This window comes from Heptranchias perlo, chromosome 12, assembly GCF_035084215.1.
Source record: "Heptranchias perlo isolate sHepPer1 chromosome 12, sHepPer1.hap1, whole genome shotgun sequence".
In the NCBI taxonomy this organism is placed as follows: domain Eukaryota; kingdom Metazoa; phylum Chordata; class Chondrichthyes; order Hexanchiformes; family Hexanchidae; genus Heptranchias; species Heptranchias perlo.
The window spans coordinates 72,986,377-73,009,876 of record NC_090336.1 but is presented as its reverse complement, the minus strand read 5'-3'; the positions used below and the strand labels follow the sequence as shown (position 1 = coordinate 73,009,876).

Below are 23,500 nucleotides of genomic sequence, written 5' to 3'. Positions count from 1 at the left end.
TAATGCAAAGCCCACAGCAGGTGGTCAACAATCAGCACTAATTCGAGAGGCAGTCGGCCATTGAGAGAGGCACCTGCTCCAGACGTGGCGGGGCCTTGCCTCGGTCCTGATGCAAAACCAATGGACACCTTGGACCTGGGATGAAATGGGAGCCTCGTGTGGCAAGTGTTGGACGATCAGAATGAACTCGAAGAACAACGGCCCATCCAGAGGAGCAATTTCAACATGATGAGAGACCATCAAAAGCCACCAAGGACTCTTAAGGGCTTTGTAAGAACTGTTCAAACAGACATGAAAGCGCCTCATTTAACGACGAAAACTACTGGAAGCTCGAAACCCCTCTCCCTCTTGTTTGCTCTCTTGTTCTTTGCTCTTGTTTGCTGTCTCTGGTTCCTGCTCTCTTGCTTCTTAGCTCTTATCTCTTTTCCAGCTCTCTCTCTCTCTCTCTCTTCCTCTTAGTTCCTGCTCGCTCTTTTTTTTCCACCCGAGCTCTCCGGGGAGGAGAGCAGCTTCCAGCGAAACCAACGCGAGAGAACCGGTCAGCCAGTAAGTGCAAAGGATCACACGTGTGTGTGTGTGTGTGTGTGTGTGTGTGAGATAGGTGTCTCCAAGGTCCCCACCAACCTCTTGGTTTAGTGGGATAAAGTACTGTAATGGGTGTGTGTAACTCAATGTACTGTGTAGGACCGTTTTTATCGTTATTTTCTTCGTGTTGACGGTATAATAAAACCAACATTCCAATTCAATTCAAACACCGAGTTTGTGTGTTCTCTGTGCTATTCGGCTACGTGATCCATCACCGGGTGCGTCAGCATAAGTCCCGTTTTCCTGAACCCCCGATCCGCGAGGTTTAAGTGTTCCTTGGCTGGACCGGGGACCAGATATCTGCACCGATCAATAGGCTGAGAACAACCCCAAAAACACCCTACAAGGATGAGAATTTTAAAATCGAGGCGTTCCCAGACCGGGAGCCAATGTAGGGTCAGTGAGCACAGGGGGGTGATGGGTGAACGGGACTCGGAGCAAGTTAGGATACGGGGCGGCAGAGTTTTGGATGAGCTGAAGTTTACGGAGAGTGGAAAATTGAAATGTCTGTAGCCCGTTAAATTGGCGATGATTTTTTTGTACAAAAACCCAAGCTGTTTTGAAAAAAATTCTGTTCTGACGACACGTCCTTTCAGACGTTGATAGACCTGTCGTGCGTTCTCACTTTTCATCTCAAGCTCCTTTGTTTGGAAATGCAAAAGGCTGTCTCCCTCAGAAACCCTTTACACATTCAAAGGAACTCGGCTTTTAAGAGATGGGGGTCCTAGTGCAAGAAAATCAAAAAGTTGGTATGCAGGTGCAGCAGGTGATCAAGAAGGCCAACGCAATGTTGGCTTTTATTGCTAGGGGGATAGAATATAAAAACAGGGAGGTATTGCTGCAGTTATATAAGGTATTGGTGAGACCGCACCTGGAATACTGCATACAGTTTTGGTGTCCATACTTAAGAAAAGACATACTTGCTCTCGAGGCAGTACAAAGAAGGTTCACTCGGTTAATCCCGGGGATGAGGGGGTGGACATATGAGGAGAGGTTGAGTAGATTGGGACTCTACTCATTGGAGTTCAGAAGAATGAGAGGCGATCTTATTGACACATATAAGATTGTCATAGAGTCATAGAGTTATACAGCACGGATAGAGGCCCTTCGGCCCATCGTGTCCGCGCCGGCCATCAAGCCCTGTCTACTCTAATCCCATATTCCAGCATTTGGTCCGTAGCCTTGTATGCTATGGCATTTCAAGTGCTCATCCAAATGCTTCTTGAATGTTGTGAGGGTTCCTGCCTCCACAACCCTCTCAGGCAGTGAGTTCCAGACTCCAACCACCCTCTGGGTGAAAAAGTTCTTTCTCAAATCCCCTCTAATCCTCCCGCCTTTTACCTTGAATCTATGCCCCCTTGTTATAGAACCCTCAACGAAGGGAATAAGCTCCTTAGTATCCATCCTATCTATGCCCCTCATAATTTTGTACACCTCAATCATGTCCCCCCTCAGCCTCCTCTGCTCCAAGGAAAACAAACCCAATCTTCCCAGTCTCTCTTCATAGCTGAAGTGCTCCAGCCCTGGTAGCAAACTGGTGAAGGGGCTTGATCGGGTGGATGCGGTAAGGATGTTCCCAAGGATGGGTGAAACTAGAACGAGGGGGCATAATCTTAGAATAAGGGGCTGCTCTTTCAAAACTGAGATGAGGAGAAACTTCTTCACTCAGAGGGTAGTAGGTCTGTGGAATTTGCTGCCCCAGGAAGCTGTGGAAGCTACATCATTGAATAAATTTAAAACAGAAATAGACAGTTTCCTCGAAGTAAAGGGAATTAGGGGTTACGGGGAGCGGGCAGGAAATTGGACATGAATTTAGATTTGAGGTTAGGATCAGATCAGCCATGATCTTATTGAATGGCGGAGCAGGCTCGAGGGGCCGATTGGCCTACTCCTGCTCCTATTTCTTATGTTCTTATGTTCTTAATTCCCTTCTGCATGTCGATGACTCAAGTCCTTTCATCAGAAAGGACTACTCATCACTTGCGGAGATGGGGAGCAGCTCTATGATTCCATGAGTCTAAGACTGGTGAGACGGCAATTGAAAGTCATTTATTTACTAGGAAGGTGGGGGGGAGGGCAGGGGGAGATCCCGGCGAAGACTGATTGTGGAGGAGAAGGCAGTCAGCACGTGGGTAATGGGGCACTGGTACCCAGAGAGAAAGACGGATGGAGCAGGGACTGGGAACACACAGAAGTCGGGGTCAGTCGAGGCTCAGTGGGCGCTGAGTCGGAAGGTCGTGGCTTTTAGTCCCACTCCTTGAGCACAAAATCTAGGCCGACGATCCCGGTGCCGTACTGAGGGAGTGCCGCACTGTCGGAGGTGCCGTCTTTCGGATGAGACGTTAAACCGAGGGCCCCGTCTGCCCCTCTCAGGTGGCTGTAAAAGATCCCACGGCCGCTATTTCGAAGAAGGGCAGGGGAGTTCTCCCCGGGTGTCTTGGATAATATTTATCCCTCAACCAATATCAAAACAGATTATCTGGTCATTTATCACATTGCTGTTTGTGGGATCTTGCTGTGCGTAAGTTAGCTGCCGCGTTTCCTACATTACAACAGTGACCGCACTTCAAAAAATGATATTCGGCTCTACAGCGGGAAGATTAAACTTACCTTTTTTGGTGGCGGGCTGCGGCGGTCCCTTTAAGGACCCCCCCAGTCAGGCCGCTAGCAGACCACAATTTCCTGAACGCGGCCGGCCCAGCACTGGCAGTATTCAGGGCAGCCCAATCCTGCCGGGGCGGTGGCCGGGGGCCTCAAACAGGTGCGAGACCCCCTATTTTCGTATATGCGACGGGACTAACACCTCTTTCAGGCACGGGCGTTGGACGCCTCTCTTACCGCCTTTACCAATATGGCGTGTGGCCCGCTTCCAGTGCTGGCGAGGCCGGCATTTATTGACCATCCCGAATTGCCCCTTGAGAAGATGGTGGTGAGCCGCCTTCTTGAACCGCTGCAGTCCGTGTGGTGACGGTTCTCCCACAGTGCTGTTAGGAAGGGAGTTCCAGGATTTTGACCCAGCGACGATGAAGGAACGGCCGATATATTTCCAAGTCGGGATGGTGTGTGACTTGGAGGGGAACGTGCAGGTGGTGTTGTTCCCATGTGCCTGCTGCCCTTGTCCTTCTAGGTGGTAGAGGTCGCGGGTTTGGGAGGTGCTGTCGAAGAAGCCTTGGCGAGTTGCTGCAGTGCATCCTGTGGATGGTACACACTGCAGCCACGGTGCGCCGGTGGTGAAGGGAGTGAATGTTTAGGGCGGTGGATGGGGTGCCAATCAAGCGGGCTGCTTTGTCCTGGATGGTGTTGTGTTTACCCCTGTCAGAAAATCTCCCCACGACCCCCACACCCTTTTTGATTCTGCGTAGAGCTGAAGCAGTCCCCCCAGTTACTCTGTCAAAGAATGACCTCATCTTCTGCGAGTCCTTTTTGAGAACTTTTACTGACTGCCTTCTGTCTCTCCAGGTGAAAGGTTTATAACTGCATCGGACACTGCAAGCGACAGCCCCTTTGTGTATCGTTACACATTAAGCTTGGAATTAATTCGGCAAATGAAAAGCTGCTCCTGTCTTTGAAATATCGTCTGGTTGTTACATTGGGCTTTTTTATTTGATTCGAGATGTTCATAAATCACAGCCTTGATGAATTTTCATGGGAGGCTTTAATTGCATCAAAACCAGTATAATTATGGACGGTTTAATTATAGCACATTAATCAGCAGCATTTCCTGTGGGTAGCTGCAGTCCGTGATAGATTTTATTCTCAAACACCCTCAGTGTTATTTGCTGCCTGCATTGTCAAAGTTGGTCGCCCAGAAACAATTGTGCTCCGAGTGAATTTATGGTTAACCTGTTCCTGAGCTTAATCCACTTTAACAGAAGTGTCAATCCAATTTACAATGCACCTGGTTAACGACTGCATTAACACACCAGGTAGCAGAATGCCGTTCAAAGGCCATAGTGTGTGTTTGCTGATCTCACGAATTAAAGTGAACATTGACACCACTGTGTCAGCCAATGAGTTGGAGGCGGGGGCGGGACTTACAGCAAACAGAGTCGATTTTACAGCAAACAGAGTCTATTTAAGCAGAGTCTTTATGAACTACAGCAAACAGAGTCTATTTAAGCAGAGTCTTTATGAACTACAGCAAACAGAGTCTATTTAAACAGAGTCTTTATGAACTACAGCAAACAGAGTCTATTTAAGCAGAGTCTTTATGAACTACAGCAAACAGAGTCCATTTAAACAGAGTCTTTATGAACTACAGCAAACAGAGTCTATTTAAACAGAGTCTATTTTACAGCAAACAGAGTCTATTTAAGCAGAGTCTTTATGAACTACAGCAAACAGAGTCTATTTAAGCAGAGTCTTTATGAACTACAGCAAACAGAGTCTATTTAAGCAGAGTCTTTATGAACTACAGCAAACAGAGTCTATTTAAACAGAGTCTATTTTACAGCAAACAGAGTCTATTTAAGCAGAGTCTTTATGAACTACAGCAAACAGAGTCTATTTAAGCAGAGTCTTTATGAACTACAGCAAACAGAGTCTATTTAAGCAGAGTCTTTACGAACTACAGCAAACAGTCTATTTAAGCAGAGTCTTTATGAACTACAGCAAACAGAGTCTATTTAAGCAGAGTCTTTATGAACTACAGCAAACAGAGTCTATTTAAGCAGAGTCTTTACGAACTACAGCAAACAGAACTCACGACCGAAACTACAGCAAAATCTCCCCATAAAAGCAGGATTATTTCTCCAGCAATTTGCAGTGAGTGGAGCACAGTTACATTACACAAATTATGTGCGTAAAATCAGCCCCAGTCACTTACAGCATTGCGGTCTCCAGGCGCGATTGACGGGGGGGAATTACCCAATCATCTCCAATCTGGCCAGGAATCATGGTGTCACTATTTGCAGGTGTCATAAGTAGTAATTTCCCGGCTTGTAACGATGTTTTCTCAGGTCCATTTGGTGCTCTGTTTATTTCTGTTCCAGTCTCTGTTTTTTTTTGAGTTCTCCCCACACTTTTAGTTAAAAGGCTTCTTCCCATTGGAGGGTGGGCCTCATAAGGAGACATTAGGAGAGGTGACCAAAAGCTTGGTCAAAGAGGTAGGTTTTAAGGAGCGTCTTAAAGGAGGAGAGAGAGGCGGAGAGGTTTAGGGAGGGAATTCCGGAGCTTAGGGCCCAGGCAGCTGAAGGCACGGCCGCCAATGGTGGAGCGATGGAGAGAACTACACAAAGCCAGAGAAGGAAGACCAAATAACTTCTAAAATTAATTTTAAACACAAGCTTTTGACTCAAAGACAAGCGTGTTCCCAGCTGAGTCAAACTAGTCCATGAGTTGTCGAAAATTAATTTTAAAAGTTAATTGGTCTCCTTCTTTAGCACGGCATCCATTTTTGATTATGCTTCCGCAGAGAACCTTAGGACGATTTTCCGTAACTACAGACCGATGTTAACCAAACCTTAGCAGCAAACAAATGAAGCGACAATAAGCTTTCAGCAAAATAATTGTCCAAAGTATGAGCTGGATTCAAATCAACTCTTCCTCTCACATCTATTGTTTGTGTAACGATCAATAATCCCGATTATTGCAATTTGCATCCCACACATCCTCCTCCAGACCTCATGCTGCTGCTCATTTGCTCGAGTCGAGAGCTAATTATGTGGGGACTCAGCAGAATTTAACCATTAAGGGGAAAAAAAAAGCTTCAGCTCTCCAATAGCAATTAATTTGCAAATAAACAGCTCCTGACCCATCACTGTCAATTCAAACAAAAAGAAGTACAGAGATTCCGAGTAACACAGACGTCGAAAGGCTGCCTGACACCATGTGAAAGGCAAAGGAGCAGCCTGATACATTGTCACATCAATGTATTCATTTCGAAAAAACACTCTCCGCTATTTTAATAGAGGTGTTTAAATGGCTGAGTGTCTCCATTACAAGGAATTAGCTCAGAGCACACGAAGGTGTCAGCTTAGCTCAGTTCAAAGCATTCTCGTTCCAGAGTCGTGGATGTCAGTCCCACTCCAGAGACACGAGCCCATAATCCAGGCTGACGCTCCAGTGCAGTACTGAGGGAGTGCTGAACTGTCGGAGGGTCAGTACTGAGGGAACGCTGCACTGTCGGAGGGTCAGTACTGAGGGAGTGCTGAACTGTCGGAGGGTCAGTACTGAGGGAACGCTGCACTGTCGGAGGGTCAGTACTGAGGGAGCGCCGCACTGTCAGAGGGTCAGTACTGAGGGAGTGCTGCAATGGCGGAGAGTCAGTACTGAGGGAGCGCCGCACTGTCGGAGGGTCAGTACTGAGGGAGCGCTGAACTGTCAGAGGGTCAGTACTTAGGGAACGCTGCACTGTCGGAGGGTCAGTACTGAGGGAGCGCTGCACTGTCGGAGGGTCAGTACTGAGGGAGTGCTGCACTGTCGGAGGGTCAGTACTGAGGGAGTGCTGCACTGTCGGAGGGTCAGTACTGAGGGAGTGCCGCAGTGTGGGAGGGTCAGTACTGAGGGAGCGCTGCACTGTCGGAGGGTCAGTACTGAGGGAGTGCCGCAGTGTGGGTCAGTACTGAGGGAGCGCTGCACCGTCGGAGGGTCAGTACTGAGGGAGCGCTGCACTGTCGGAGGGTCAGTACTGAGGGAGCACTGCACTGTCGGAGGGTCAGTAGTGAGGGAGCGCTGCACTGTCAGAAATCTGTGAGCAGTTTCTGCAGGTCACACAGAAATCAGACATTGTTCTACCTTTTTTTTATATTCGTTCATGGGATGTGGGCATCGCTGGCGAGGCCGGCATTTATTGCCCATCCCTAATTGCCCTCGAGAAGGTGGTGGTGAGCCGCCTTCTTGAACCGCTGCAGTCCGTGTGGTGAAGGTTCTCCCACAGTGCTGTTAGGAAGGGAGTTCCAGGATTTTGACCCAGCGACAATGAAGGAACGGCCGATATATTTCCAAGTCGGGATGGGGTGTGACTTGGAGGGGAACGTGCAGGTGGTGTTGTTCCCATGTACCTGCTGCTCTTGTCCTTCTAGGTGGTAGAGGTCGCGGGTTTGGGAGGTGCTGTCGAAGAAGCCTTGGCGAGTTGCTGCAGTGCATCCTGTGGATGGTGCACACTGCAGCCACAGTGCGCCGGTGGTGAAGGGAGTGAATGTTTAGGGTGGTGGATGGGGTGCCAATCAAGCGGGCTGCTTTGTCCTGGATGGTGTCGAGCTTCTTGAGTGTTGTTGGAGCTGCACTCATCCATGGGTGATCTAATCGAGATCTTTAAAATAATTAATCTAAGCCAGAACAAGGGGGCATGATCTTAAAATAATAGTTAGGCCATTTAGGAGTGAAATCAGGAAGCACTTTTTCAGGGGAGTGGAAATCTGGAACTCTCTTTCTCAAAAGCCTGGACTAAAATCCAGAGTCATGAGTTCAAATCCCGCCACGGCAGCTGGTGAATTTGAATTCAATTAATTAATTTAAATTCAATTAATTCAATCAAAATCTGGAATTAAAATACTAGTATCAGTAATGATGGCCATGAAACTACCGGATTGTCGTAAAAACCCATCTGGTTCACTAATGTCCTTTAGGGAAGGAAACCTGCCGTCCTTTCCCGGTCTGGCCTATATGTGACTCCAGACCCACAGCAATGTGGTTGATTCTTAATTGCCCTCTGAAATGGCCTAGCAAGCCACTCAGTTGTAAAATCTCGCTACGAAAAGTCATAATAAGAATAAAACCGGACGGACCACCCGGCATCAGACCACTAGGCACCGGACACGACAACGGCAAAACACCAAGCCCAGTCAACCCTGCAAGGTCCTCCTTACTAACATCTGGGGACGTGTGCCAAAATTGGGAGAGCTGTCCCACAGACTAGTCAAGCAACAGCCTGACATAGCCATACTCACAGAATCATATCTTTCAGCCGACGTCCCAGACTCTTCCATCACCATCCCTGGGTATGTCCTGTCCCACCGGCAGGACAGACCCACCAGAGGTGGCGGTACAGTGATATACAGTCAGGAGGGAGTGGCCCTGGGAGTCCTCAACATTGACTCTGGACCCCATGAAATCTCATGGCATCAGGTCAAACATGGGCAAGGAAACCTCCTGCTGATTACCACCTACCGTCCTCCCTCAGCTGATGAATCAGTCCTCCTCCATGTTGAGCACCACTTGGAGGAAGCACTGAGGGTAGCAAGGGCACAAAATGTACTCTGGGTGGGGGACTTCAATGTCCATCACCAAGAGTGGCTCGGTAGCACCACTACTGACCGAGCTGGCCGAGTCCTGAAGGACATAGCTGCTAGACTGGGCCTGCGGCAGGTGGTGAGCGAACCAACACGAGGGAAAAACTTACTTGACCTCGTCCTCACCAATCCACCTGTCGCAAATGCATCTGTCCATGACAGTATTGGTCGGAGTGATCACCGCACAGTCCTCGTGGAGATGAAGTCCTGTCTTCGCACTGAGGACACCATCCAACGTGTTGTGTGGCACTACCACCGTGCTAAATGGGATAGATTCAGAATGGATCTAGCAGCTCAAAACTGGGCATCCATGAGGCGCTGTGGGCCATCAGCAGCAGCAGAATTGTATTCCAGCACAATCTGTAACCTCATGGCCTGGCATATTCCTCACTCTACCATTACCAACAAGCCAGGGGATCAACCCTGGTTCAATGAGGAGTGTAGAAGAGCATGCCAGGAGCAGCACCAGGCGTACCTAAAAATGAGGTGCCAACATGGTGAAGCTACAACTCAGGACTACATGCATGCTAAACAGCGGAAGCAACATGCTATAGACAGAGCTAAGCGATTCCACAACCAACGGATCAGATCAAAGCTCTGCAGTCCTGCCACATCCAGTCGTGAATGGTGGTGGACAATTAAACAACTAACGGGAGGAGGAGGCTCTGCAAACATCCCCATTCTCAATGATGGCGGAGTCCAGCACGTGAGTGCAAAAGACAAGGCTGAAGCGTTTGCAACCATCTTCAGCCAGAAGTGCCGAGTGGATGATCCATCTCAGCCTCCTCCCGATATCCCCACCATCACGGAAGCCAGTCTTCGGCCAATTCGATTCACTCCACGTGATATCAAGAAACGGCTGAGTGCACTGGATACAGCAAAGGCTATGGGCCCCGACAACATCCCAGCTGTAGTGCTGAAGACTTGTGCTCCAGAACTAGCTGCGCCTCTAGCCAAGCTGTTCCAGTACAGCTACAACACTGGCATCTACCCGACAATGTGGAAAATTGCCCAGGTATGTCCTGTCCACAAAAAGCAGGACAAATCCAATCCGGCCAATTACCGCCCCATCAGTCTACTCTCAATCATCAGCAAAGTGATGGAAGGTGTCGTCGACAGTGCTATCAAACGGCACTTACTCACCAATAACCTGCTCACCGATGCTCAGTTTGGGTTCCGCCAGGACCACTCAGCTCCAGACCTCATTACAGCCTTGGTCCAAACATGGACAAAAGAGCTGAATTCCAGAGGTGAGGTGAGAGTGACTGCCCTTGATATCAAGGCAGCATTTGACCGAGTGTGGCACCAAGGAGCCCTAGTAAAATTGAAGTCAATGGGAATCAGGGGGAAAACTCTCCAGTGGCTGGAGTCATACCTAGCACAAAGGAAGATGGTAGTGGTTGTTGGAGGCCAATCATCTCAGCCCCAGGACATTGCTGCAGGAGTTCCTCAGGGCAGTGTCCTAGGCCCAACCATCTTCAGCTGCTTCATCAATGACCTTCCCTCCATCATAAGGTCAGAAATGGGGATGTTCGCTGATGACTGCACAGTGTTCAGTTCCATTCGCAACCCCTCAGATAATGAAGCAGTCCGAGCCCGCATGCAGCAAGACCTGGACAACATCCAGGTTTGGGCTCATAAGTGGCAAGTAACGTTCGCGCCAGGTAAGTGCCAGGCAATGACCATCTCCAACAAGAGAGAGTCTAACCACCTCCCCTTGACATTCAACGGCATTACCATCGCCAAATCCCCCACCATCAACATCCTGGGGGTCACCATTGACCAGAAACTTAACTGGACCAGCCTATAAATACTGTGGCTACGAGAGCAGGTCAGAGGCTGGGTATTCTGCGGCGAGTGACTCACCTCCTGACTCCCCAAAGCCCTTCCACCATCTACAAGGCACAAGTCAGGAGTGTGATGGAATTCTCTCCACTTGCCTGGATGAGTGCAGCTCCAACAACACTCAAGAAGCTCGACACCATCCAAGATAAAGCAGCCCGCTTGATTGGCACCCCATCCACCACCCTAAACATTCACTCCCTTCACCACCGGCGCACTGTGGCTGCAGTGTGCACCATCCACAGGATGCACTGCAGCAACTCGCCAAGGCTTCTTCGACAGCACCTCCCAAACCCGTGACCTCTACCACCTAGAAGGACAAGAGCAGCAGGCGCATGGGAACAACACCACCTGCACATTCCCCTCCAAGTCACACACCATCCCGACTTGGAAATATATCGGCCGTTCCTTCATCGTCGCTGGGTCAAAATCCTGGAACTCCCTTCCTAACAGCACTGTGGGAGAACCTTCACCACACTGACTGCAGCGGTTCAAGAAGGCGGCTCACCACCACCTTCTCGAGGGCAATTAGGGATGGGCAATAAATGCCGGCCTCGCCAGCGATGCCCACATCCCGTGAACGAATAAAAAAAAAAGGCTGTGGGTGCTGGGGGTCAATTTTCGAGATGGGGATCGGTGGATTTTGTTGGGCGAGGGTATCGAGGGATACGGAGCAAAGACGGGGAAATGGAGTTGAGATACAGATCGGCCATGATCTGATTGAATGAAGAACGGATGACAAGGAGAAACACAGGGTAAGATAAGGCAAAAAAGGGAAGCTTATGTCAGACACCGAGAGCTCAATACTGCAGAAAGCCTAGAGGAGTATAGAAAGTGCAGGGGTGAAATTAAAAAAGGAAATTAGGAAAGCAAAGAGAGGGCATGAAAAAATATTGGCAAGTCAAATTAAGGAAAACCCAAAAATGTTTTAGAAATACATAAAGAGCAAGAGGATAACTAAGGAAAGAGTCGGGCCCATTAGAGACCAAAAGGGTAACCTGTGTGTGGAGGCGGAAGATGTGGGAATGGTTCTTAATGAATATTTTGCATCTGTCTTGACAAAAGAGGGGGACGATGCAGAGATTGTAGTTAAGGAGGAGTGTGAAATATTGGATGGGATAAACATAGTGAGAGAGGAAGTATTAAGGGGTTTCGCATCTTTGAAAGTAGATAAATCGCCAGGCCCGGATGAAATGTATCCCAGGCTGTTAAGAGAAGCAAGGGAGGAAATAGCGGAGGCTCTGAACATCATTTTCCAATCCTCACTGGCTACAGGCATGGTGCCGGAGGATTGGAGGACTGCTAACGTTGTACCGTTGTTTAAAAAGGGAGAAAGAGATAGACAGAGTAATTACAGGCCAGTCAGTCTAACCTCGGTGGTGGGCAAATTACTGAAATCAATTCTGAGGGACAGGATAAATCGTCATTTAGAAAGGCACGGGTTAATCAAGGACAGTCAGCATGGATTTGTTAAGGGAAGGTCGTGTCTGACTAACTTGATTGAATTTTTGAGGAGGTGACAAGGAGGGTCGATGAGGGTACTGCGTTTGATGTAGTCTGCATGGATTTTAGCAAGGCTTTTGACAAGGTCCCACATGGCAGATTGGTCAAAAAAGTAAAAGCACATGGGATCCAAGGGAGAGTGGCAAATTGGATCCAAAATTGGATCAGTGTCAGGAACACATCGTTCACCTGAGGAAGGAGGTAGCCTCCGAAAGCTTGTGAATTTAAAATAAAAATGCTGGACTATAACTTGGTGTTGTAAAATTGTTTACAATTGTCAACCCCAGTCCATCACCGGCATCTCCACATCAGGAAGCAAAGGGGTAATGGTCGACAGGTGTTTTTGCGACTGGAAGGCTGTTTCCAGTGGGGTCAGTACTGGGTCCCTTGCTTTTTGTGATATATATTAATGATTTGGACTTGAATGTGGGGGGCTTGATCAAGAAGTTTGCAGATGATACAAAAATTGGCCGTGTGGTTGATAGTGAGGAGGAAAGCTGTTGACTGCAGGAAGATATCAATGGACTGGTCAGGTGGGCAGAAAAGTGGCAAATGGAATTCAATCCAGAGAAGTGTGAGGTAATGCATTTGGAGAGGGCAAACAAGGCAAGGGAGTACACAATAAATGGGAGGATACTGAGAGGTGTAGAGAAAGTGAGGGACCTTGGAGTGCATGTCCACAGATCCCTGAAGGTAGCAGGACAGGTAGATAAGGTGGTTAAAAAGGCAAATGGGATACTTTCCTTTATTAGCCGAGGCATAGAATATAAGAGCTGGGCGGTTATGCTAGAACTGTATAAAACACTAGTTAGGCCACAGCTTGAGTACTGTGTACAGTTCTGGTCACCACATTACAGGAAGGATGTGACTGCACTAGAGAGGGTAAAGAGGAGATTTACGAGGATGTTGCCAGGACTGGAGAATTTTAGCTATGAGGAAAGATTGGACAGGCTGGGGTTGTTTTCTTTGGAAAAAGGAGGCTGAGGGGAGATTTAATTGAGGTGTATAAAATTATGATGGGACTAGATAGAGTGGATAGGGAGGAGCTATTTCCCTTAACAGAGGGGTCAGTGACTCGGGGGCATAGATTTAAAGTAATTGGTAGAAGGATTAGAGAGGAGCTGAGGAAAAGTTTTTTCACCCAGAGGGTGATGGGGGTCTGGAACTCACTGCCTGAAAGGGTGGAAGAGGCAGAAACCCTCAACTCATTTAAAAAGTACTCAGATGTGCACTTGAAGTGCCGTAACCTACAGGGCTACGGACCAAGTGCTGGAAAGCGGGATTAAGCTGGATAGCTCTTTTTCGGCCAGCACGGACACAATGGGCCGAACGGCCTCCTTCTGTGCCGTAACTTGCTACGATTCTATGAACAGGTTGGAGGGGGTGAATGGCCTCCTCCTGTTCCTCACTCTTGAAAGTTCTGAAGGTTGTTTCTGTTTTATAATAGTAAAATGTTGGCCATCTCTCTCCATGAGTTCCACGAAATGAGACTTGGTTTACTTGCTGCTGATTTCGGCAATAGGCTCTGTCAGTACACCACGAACTCATTAATGAGGCAACGTCTGGCTTTGTTAGTAGGTGTGGACTCACTGATACCTGTTCGATGAGGCTTGCAGGCCTCAGAGTGATGTGTCAGCTCTACCAAATGCTGAGAACGATAAGAATGACTCAGAGGTGGCCAGGACCCATCCCAGATCTTGGTGTGTGAGACCCTCACCACATCGGAATGTTGTCCCCTGAAGGTCCAGCTGACAATCCCAGCGGTGAAACGACCGTAAATCACCGTGGATTGTCTCCATCTTCCGATGCACCTGCCCAAGAAATTTCTTCGCTCTGCATCTTAACGCTAAAGAGATCAAGGGATATGGGGATAAAGCGGGAACAGGGTACTGAGTTAGACGATCAGCCATGATCATTTTGAATGGCGGAGCAGGCCCGAAGGGCCGAATGGCCGACTCTTGCTCCTATTTTCTATGTTTCTATCACCGAGACCGCCTATTTCCACCTCTGTAACATCGCCCGTCTCCGCCCCTGCCTCAGCTCATCTGCTGCTGAAACCCTCATCCATGCCTTTGTTACCTCCAGACTCGACTGTTCCAATGCTCTCCTGGTCGGCCTCCCATCTTCCACCCTCCATAAACTTCGGCTCATCCAAAACTCTGCTGCCCCCCGTATCCTAACTCGCACCAAGTCCCGTTCACCCATCACCCCCCCTGTGCTCCCTGACCTACATTGACTCCTGGTCCGGGAACGCCTCGATTTTAAGATTCTCATCCTTGTTTTCAAATCCTTCCATGGCCCTCGCCCCCCTCCCTATCTCTGTAACCTCCTCCAGCCCCTACAACCCTCCGAGATCTCTGCGCTCCTCCAATTCTGGCCTCTTGCGCATCCCCCGATTTTCATCGCTCCACCATTGGCGGCCGTGCCTTCAGCTGGGCACCTAAGCTCTGGAATTCCCTCCCTAAACCTCTCCGACCCTCTCTCTCCTCCTTTAAGACGCTCCTTAAAACCTACCTCTTTGAGCAAGTTTTTGGTCACCTGTCCTAACATGTGACTCGGTGCCAAATTTTGTCTGATAATCATTCCTGTGAAGTGCCTTGGGAGTTTTGCTTACCCTGGCTGAATCAAGAAATATTCCAATCAAAAATACTGCATCAATTGAAAGGTGAATGAACTGAAGCCCCAGAGAATGTAACATAAGAACATAAGAAATAGGAGCAGGAGTAGGCCAATCGGCCCCTCGAGCCTGCTCCGCCATTCAATAAGATCATGGCTGATCTGATCCTAACCTCAAATCTAAATTCATGTCCAATTTCCTGCCCGCTCCCCGTAACCCCTAATTCCCTTTACTTCTAGGAAACTGTCTATTTCTGTTTTAAATTTATTTCATGATGTAGCTTCCTGGGGCAGCAAATTCCACAGACCTACTACCCTCTGAGTGAAGAAGTTTCTCCTCATCTCAGTTTTGAAAGAGCAGCCCCTTATTCTAAGATTATGCCCCCTAGTTCTAGTTTCACCCATCCTTGGGAACATCCTTACCGCATCCACCCGATCAAGCCCCTTCACAATCTTATATGTTTCAATAAGATCGCCTCTCATTCTTCTGAACTCCAATGAGTAGAGTCCCAATCTACTCAACCTCTCCTCATATGTCCGCCCCCTCATCCCCGGGATTAACCGAGTGAACCTTCTTTGTACTGCCTCGAGAGTAAGTATGTCTTTTCTTAAGTATGGAGACCAAAACTGTATGCAGTATTCCAGGTGCGGTCTCACCAATACCTTATATAACTGCAGCAATACCTCCCTGTTTTTATATTCTATCCCCCGAGCAATAAAAGCCAACATTCCGTTGGCCTTCTTGATCACCTGCTGCACCTGCATACTAACTTTTTGATTTTCTTGCACTGGGACCCCCAGATCCCTTTGTACTGCAGTACTGTCCAGTCTCTCGCCTTTAAGATAAGATGATTTTTCCTGCCAAAGTGCATAACTTCAGAGCTCTTTGTTGCCACCATTTCTCGGCCATTCTCCATGGATTTCGGCAAGGACCTCACACTAAACACTCACCTGAGTAAAAAGCCAATACAGCTTCATTCGCTTGGCTTTGGCGTAACTGCACTCAATCAGTCTGGGCCTGCTGTTCACATCGACCAGGCACTTGTTATCATCGTCGTCAATAGTGGGGCTGAGCAGCCCCACCCGGATCTGCTGGTTGCTCATGTAGTAAACGTTCTGGATCAGGAGCAAAATCGGAGCAAAAATCAGTTTCCATGGACACACATTCCGGATCACGTTTATTTCATTCGCTCTCAGGATGTGGGCCGGCATTTATGGCCCATTCGCGAGTTGCCCGGAGAAGGTGGTGGTGAGGCTTTCTTCGAGAACCATTGGTAGCTGGTTTGATGTAACTGAGTGACTCGCTCGGCCACTTCAGAGGGCAGTTGAGAGTCAACCGCGTTGGTGTGGGGTCTGGAGTCACATATAGGCCCAGACCGGGTAAGGACGGCAGGTTTCCTTCCCTAAAGGAACATCAGTGAACCAGTTGGGCTTTTACGACAATCCGACAGCTTCACAGTCACTTTTACTGAGACCAGCTTTTTAAAACAGAATTCAAATTCTCGAACTGCCCACGGTGGGATTTGAACTCACGTTTTCTGGACTATTAGTCCAGGAACAGAACCGTTACACGACCGAATTCCAGTATCCCGGAACTGATCCTTGTGAATTTTCATGGATCAGCTCAAATGTAATAATTTGACTGAGCTCCCAGTGGGATTTGTGCCTCACTGCGTGCATATCCCCCACCATCAACATCCTGGGGGTCACCATTGACCAGAAACTCAACTGGACCAGCCATATAAATACTGTGGCTACAAGAGCAGGTCAGAGGCTGGGTATTCTGCGGCGAGTGACTCACCTCCTGACTCCCCAAAGCCTTTCCACCATCTACAAGGCACAAGTCAGGAGTGTGATGGAATACTCTCCACTTGCCTGGATGAGTGCAGCTCCAACAACACTCAAGAAGCTCGACACCACCCAGGACAAAGCAGCCCGCTTGATTGGCACCCCATCCACCACCCTAAACATTCACTCCCTTCACCACCGGCGCACAGCGGCTGCAGTGTGTACCATCCACAGGATGCACTGCAGCAACTCGCCAAGGCTTCTTCGACAGCACCTCCCAAACCCGCGACCTCTACCACCTAGAAGGACAAGGGCAGCAGGCACATGGGAACAACACCACCTGCACGTTCCCCTCCAAGTCACACACCATCCCGACTTGGAAATATATCGGCCGTCCCTTCATCGTCGCTGGGTCAAAATCCTGGAACTCCCTCCCTAACAGCACTGTGGGAGAACCTTCACCACACGGACTGCAGCGGTTCAAGAAGGCGGCTCACCACCACCTTCTCAAGGGGCAATTAGGGATGGGCAATAAATGCCGGCCTCGCCAGCGACGCCCACATCCCATGAATGATTAAAGAACAGAATATACACTGGTGCTCTATCAGTATGACTATATACCAGTATTATATCAGATTGAAAACAACATTTAAATTTTAAAATTGTTTACAGCTGGTCTATTCATAATATTTTGCTGGCTTTCCCATTTGTTTATAACGTTTTATATCTGACCAACGATATAGATGTGCTGAGACGTAGCAGAGGGATTTTAATCTGGGTGAGTGCAGAGCAGTGCCGACAACAATACCAGGTATGTGCAACGAAAGGCTGCTATTTTTGGGAATGACATTAATGGTCCCGTCTTGTGATTTGAGCCGGGCAGCTCACTTCCCACGGTCAAGAGGCTCATTGTAATGAGGAGAACTCCCACTAATGTTTCCTATCAAAACTGATTTTTCAAAACACTATAATAAGAAACTATATTAGAACAGTAAAAATCAGCAGAAACCAAAGCACAGGTTCTGCGTGGCGTCCCCCAGCGACCGAGGCCATTTACTGAATCAGTGAATACCATGAATACAGCCCATTTTGTGATCTCCGTTTGACCCTGAGATGGACTTCTGACCCCGTATCCGCTCCATCACCAAGACCGCCCACTTCCACCTCCGTAACATCGCCCGTCTCCGCCCCTGCCTCAGCTCATCTGCTGAAACCCTCATCCGTGCCGTCGTTACCTCCAGACTCAAGCATTCCAGTGCTCTCCTGGCCGGCCTCCCATCTCCCACCCTCCGTAAACTCGAGCTCATCCAAAACTCTGCTGCCCCCCGTATCCTAACTCGCACCAAGTCCCGTTCACCCATCACCCCCCCTGCGCTCGCTGACCTACATCGGCTCCCGGTCCGGGAACGCCTCGATTTTAAAATTCTCATCCTTGTTTTCAAATCCCTCCATGGCCCTCGCCCCCCCTCCCTATCTCTGTAACCTCCTCCAGCCCCACAACCCTCCGAGATCTCTGCGCTCCTCCAATTCTGGCCTCTTGCGCATCCCCGATTTTCATCGCTCCACCATTGGCGGCCGTGCCTTCATCTGTCTTGGTCCTAAACTCTGGAATTCCCTCCCTAAACCTCTCCGCCTCTCTCTCCTCCTTTAAGACGCTCCTTAAAACCTACTTCTGACCGAGCTTTTGGTCGCCTGTCCTAATATCTCCTTCTGTGGCTCGGTGTCAAATATAGTTCGATAATCGCTCCTGTGAGGCGCCTTGGGACGTTTTACTACGTTAAAGGCGCTATATAAATGCAGGTTGTTGTCGAATGCAGTCAGAAACACAAGTTGCGACTTGGGATGAGAATTCTGCTCGACTTTTAAACTAATTTGCTTTTGGTCGTGGGTACGGTGGTGTGGTGTTCGTGTTACTCGACTAATAATCCATTTCCCACCATGGCAATTTTATCACCATGAAGTCAGATTAAAAAATCTGCATAATAAAAAGCTGGTGTCAGTAAAGTGACCCTGAAGCTGCCGGATTGCCCTAAAAACCCAACTGGTTCACTGATGCCCTTCAGGGAGGGAAACCTGCCGTCCTTACCCGGTCTGGGCCTATACGTGACTCCAGTCCCACAGCAATGTGGTTGACTCTTAACTGCCCTCTGAAGTGGCCCAGCGAGACACTCGGTTGTAAAATGGGAAGGGCGATAAGTGACGGTCTTAGAATCAATCATAGAAAGTTACGGTACAGAAGGAGGCCGTTCGGCCCGTCGTGTCCGTGCTGGCCGAAAAAGAGCTATCCAGCTTAATCCCGCTTTCCAGCACTTGGTCCGTAGCCCTGTGGGTTTCGGCACTTCAAGTGCACATCTGAGTACTTTTTAAATGAGTTGAGGGTTTCTGCCTCTACCACCCTTTCAGGCAGTGAGTTCCAGACCCCCACCACTCTTTGGGTGAAAGAATTTCTCCTCAGCTCCCCTCTAATCCTTCTACCAATTACTTTAAATCTATGCCCCCTGGTCACTGACCCCTCTGCTAAGGGAAATAGCTCCTCCCTATCCACTCTATCTAGTCCCATCATAATTTTATACACCTCAATTAAATCTCCCCTCAGCCTCCTTTGTTCCAAAGAAAACAACCCCAGCCTATCCAATCTTTTCTCGTAGCTAAAATTCTCCAGTCCTGGCAACATCCTCGTAAATCTCCTCTGCACCCTCTCTAGTGCAGTCACATCTTTCCTGTAATGTGGTGACCAGAACTGAAAGCAGTACCAATGCTTTATATAATTCTAGCATACCCTCCCTGCTCTTATATTCTATGCCTCGGCTAATAAAGGAAAGTATCCCGTATGCATTTTTAACCACCTTATCTACCTGTCCTGCAACCTTCAGGGATCTGTGGACATGCACTCCAAGGTCCCTCTGTTCCTCTACACCTCTCAGTATCCTCCCATTTATTGTGTACTCCCTTGCCTTGTTTGCCCTCCCCAAATGCATTACCTCACACTTCTCTGGATTGAATTCCATTTGCCACTTTTCTGCCCACCTGACCAGTCCATTCATTATTCAAGAAGGGGAGTAGGCAAAAACCGGGGAACTACAGGCCAGTGAGCCTAACATCAGTGGTAGGAAAATTATTGGAAAAAATTCTGAAGGACAAAATTAGTCTCCACTTGGAGAAGCAAGGATTAATCATGGATAGTCAACATGGCTTTGTCAAGGGAAGATCATGTCTGACTAATTTGATTGAATTTTTTGAGGGGGTGACTAGGCGTGTGGATGAGGGTAACGCAGTGGATGTGGTATACATGGATTTCAGTAAGGCCTTCGATAAAGTCCCCCACAGGAGACTGGTCAAGAAGGTACGAGCCCATGGAATCCAGGGTGCCTTGGCACTTTGGATACAAAACTGGCTTAGTGGCAGAAGGCAGAGGGTGATGGTCGAAGGTTGTTTTTGTGACTGGAAGCCTGTGGCCAGTGGGGTACCACAGGGATCGGTGCTGGGTCCCTTGCTGTTTGTGGTCTACATTAATGACTTGGATATGAATGTAAAAGGTATGATCAGTAAGTTCGCTGATGATACAAAAATTGGTAGGGTGGTAAATAGCGAGGAGGATAGCCTCAGTCTGCAGGACGATATAGATGGGTTGGTCAGATGGGCGGAACAGTGGCAAATGGAATTTAACCCGGAAAAGTGCGAGGTGATGCACTTTGGAGGGACTAACAAGGCAAGGGAATACACAATGAATGGGAGGACCCTAGGCAAGACAGAGGGTCAGAGGGATCTTGGTGTGCAAGTTCACAGATCCCTGAAGGCGGCGGAACAGATAGATAAGGTGGTAAAGAAGGCATATGGGATACTTGCCTTTATTAGCCGAGGCATAGAATATAAGGGCAAGGAGGTTATGATGGAGCTGTATAAAACACTGATTAGGCCACAGCTGGAGTACTGTGTGCAGTTCTGGTCGCCACACTACAGGAAGGATGTGATCGCTTTGGAGAGGGTGCAGAGGAGATTCACCAGGATGTTACCAGGGCTGGAGCGCTTCAGCTATGAAGAGAGACTGGGAAGATTGGGTTTTTTTTCCTTGGAGCAGAGGAGGCTGAGGGGGGACATGATTGAGGTGTACAAAATTATGAGGGGCACAGATAGGATGGATACTAAGGAGCTTTTTCCCTTCGTTGAGGGTTCTATAACAAGGGGACATAGATTCAAGGTAAAAGGCGGGAGGTTTAGAGGGGATTTGAGAAAGAACTTTTTCACCCAGAGGGTGGTTGGAGTCTGGAACTCACTGCCTGAAAGGGTTGTGGAGGCAGGAACCCTCACAACATTCAAGAAGCATTTGGATGAGCACTTGAAATGCCATAGCATACAAGGCTACGGACCAAATGCTGGAATATGGGATTAGAGTAGACAGGGCTTGATGGCCGGCGCGGACACGATGGGCCGAAGGGCCTCTATCCGTGCTGTATGACTCTATGACTCTATGACTCTATATCTTCCTGCAGTCTACAGCTTTCCTCCTCACTATCAACCACACGGCCAATTTTTTGTATCATTCTTGATCAAGCCCCCCACATTCAAGTCCAAATCATTAATATATACCACAAAAAGCAAGGGACCCAGTACTGAGCCTTGCGGAACCCCACTGGAAACAGCCTTCCAGATGCAAAAACACCCGTCGACCATTACCCTTTGCTTCCTGCCACTGAGCCAATTTTGGTTCCAACTTGCCACTTTCCCTTGGATCCCATGGGCTTGTACTTTTTTGACCTGTCTGCCATGTGGGACCTTGTCAAAAGCCTTGCTAAAATGCATGTAGACTACATCAAATGTGTTACCCACATCGACCCTCCTTGTTACCTCCTCAAAAAATTCAATCAAGTCAGACACGACCTCCCCTTAACAAATCCACGTTGACTGTCCTTGATTAACCCGTGCCTTTCTAAGTGACGGTTTATCCTGTCCCTCAGAATTGATCCCAATAATTTGCTCACCACCGAGGTTAGACTGACTGGCCAGCAACGCCCACATCCCGAGAATGAATTAAAAAAAACGCTTGGCCCATTTATGGTTCTTGCGTTTGGGGACTTAGAATAATTTAGAAAAATAGTTTATCTAACATGGAAGAAGGATTGAAACAATCTTGTTAATTATTACATTGTAGTTACATATAATTAAGTTACTCATTCCCTGCAGGACACAGAGCTCATCAGTCTGAATCCTGTTACACTGCATGCTTTGCTAGATTTGTCAGTAATTACATTGACGAGGGTTGTCTGGGGAAGGTTTTCTTAATGACTGAATGTGCCACCATGTATTATATCATTTCACAGATATTAAATTATCTGAATTGTGACGCGTTTATTAACCATTGGTCGATCACAAGTCCAGTAAATTAACCCTCGCGTCACGCTGGCTCAGTCTAGTGATTCTCTTTAACATCTTGATGGAAAGTCACTTTGTTGGGGGGAGGGGGGGATTTTAACCTTTACCCGTCTGGCGAGAACCTTATGGGCGGGCGGTTAAAATCGCCCCAGTTACTGACTCGCCCTGGAGCCACCGGGAGCTGACGGGTTGGCATTTTCACCCGCTCTCCTGGACAGGCGACAAAGGACAGCCGGCCAATGTCGGCGGGGTACTTCCTAACATTGGCATGTCGGGTCATTGGAAACCCAATGCCAACGAGATACTTCCTAATGTTGGCATGTCAGGTCATCGGAAACCCAATGCCAACGAGATACTTCCTAACATTGGCATGTCAGGTCATCGGAAACCCAATGCCAACGAGATACTTCCTAACATTGGCACGTCAGGTCATCGGAAACCCAACGCCAACGAGATACTTCCTAACGTTGGCATGTCGGGTCATCAGAAACCCAAAGCCAATGGGGTACTTCCTAACATTGGCATGTCGGGTCATCGGAAACCCAATGCCAACGGGGTACTTCCTAACGTTGGCATGTCAGGTCATCGGAAACCCAATGCCAACGAGATACTTCCTAACATTGGCATGTCGGGTCATCGGAAACCCAATGCCAATGGGGTACTTCCTAACATTGGCATGTCAGGTCATCGGAAACCCAATGCCAACGAGATACTTCCTAACATTGGCATGTCGGGTCATCGGAAACCCAATGCCAATGGGGTACTTCCTAACATTGTCATGTCAGGTCATCGGAAACCCAATGCCAACGGGGTACTTCCTAACATTGGCATGTCGGGTCATCGGAAACCCAATGCCAACGGGGTACTTCCTAACATTGGCATGTCAGGTCATCGGAAACCCAATGCCAATGAGATACTTCCTAACATTGGCATGTCAGGTCATCGGAAACCCAATGCCAATGAGATACTTCCTAACATTGGCATGTCAGGTCATCGGAAACCCAAAGCCAACGAGATACTTCCTAACATTGGCATGTCAGGTCATCGGAAACCCAAAGCCAACGGGGTACTTCCTAACGTTGGCATGTCAGGTCATCGGAAACCCAAAGCCAACGAGATACTTCCTAACGTTGGCATGTCGGGTCATCAGAAACCCAAAGCCAACAGGGTACTTCCTAACATTGGCATGTCAGGTCATCAGAAACCCAAAGCCAACGGGGTACTTCCTAATTATGGCATGTCAGGTCATCAGAAACCCAATGCCAACGAGATACTTCCTAACGTTGGCATGTCAGGTCATCGGAAACCCAAAGCCAATGAGATACTTCCTAACGTTGGCATGTCGGGTCATCGGAAACCCAATGCCAACGAGATACTTCCTAACGTTGGCATGTCGGGTCATCGGAAACCCAAAGCCAATGGGGTACTTCCTAACATTGTCATGTCAGGTCATCGGAAACCCAATGCCAACGGGGTACTTCCTAACATTGGCATGTCGGGTCATCGGAAACCCAATGCCAACGGGGTACTTCCTAACATTGGCATGTCAGGTCATCGGAAACCCA

At 48.5% G+C, this 23,500-nt stretch overlaps 1 protein-coding gene across 1 annotated transcript in view; it reads right to left on the bottom strand.

The window, feature by feature from the left end:
* Window positions 1–23,500, bottom strand: part of LOC137327794 (polypeptide N-acetylgalactosaminyltransferase 18-like) — a 440,866-nt gene that overhangs the window by 48,992 nt on the left and 368,374 nt on the right. The window contains exon 8 of the mRNA XM_067993601.1: window positions 15,729–15,893. Within this exon, the coding sequence (XP_067849702.1) occupies window positions 15,729–15,893 (165 nt within the window). The remainder of the gene's footprint in view (window positions 1–15,728; window positions 15,894–23,500) is intronic.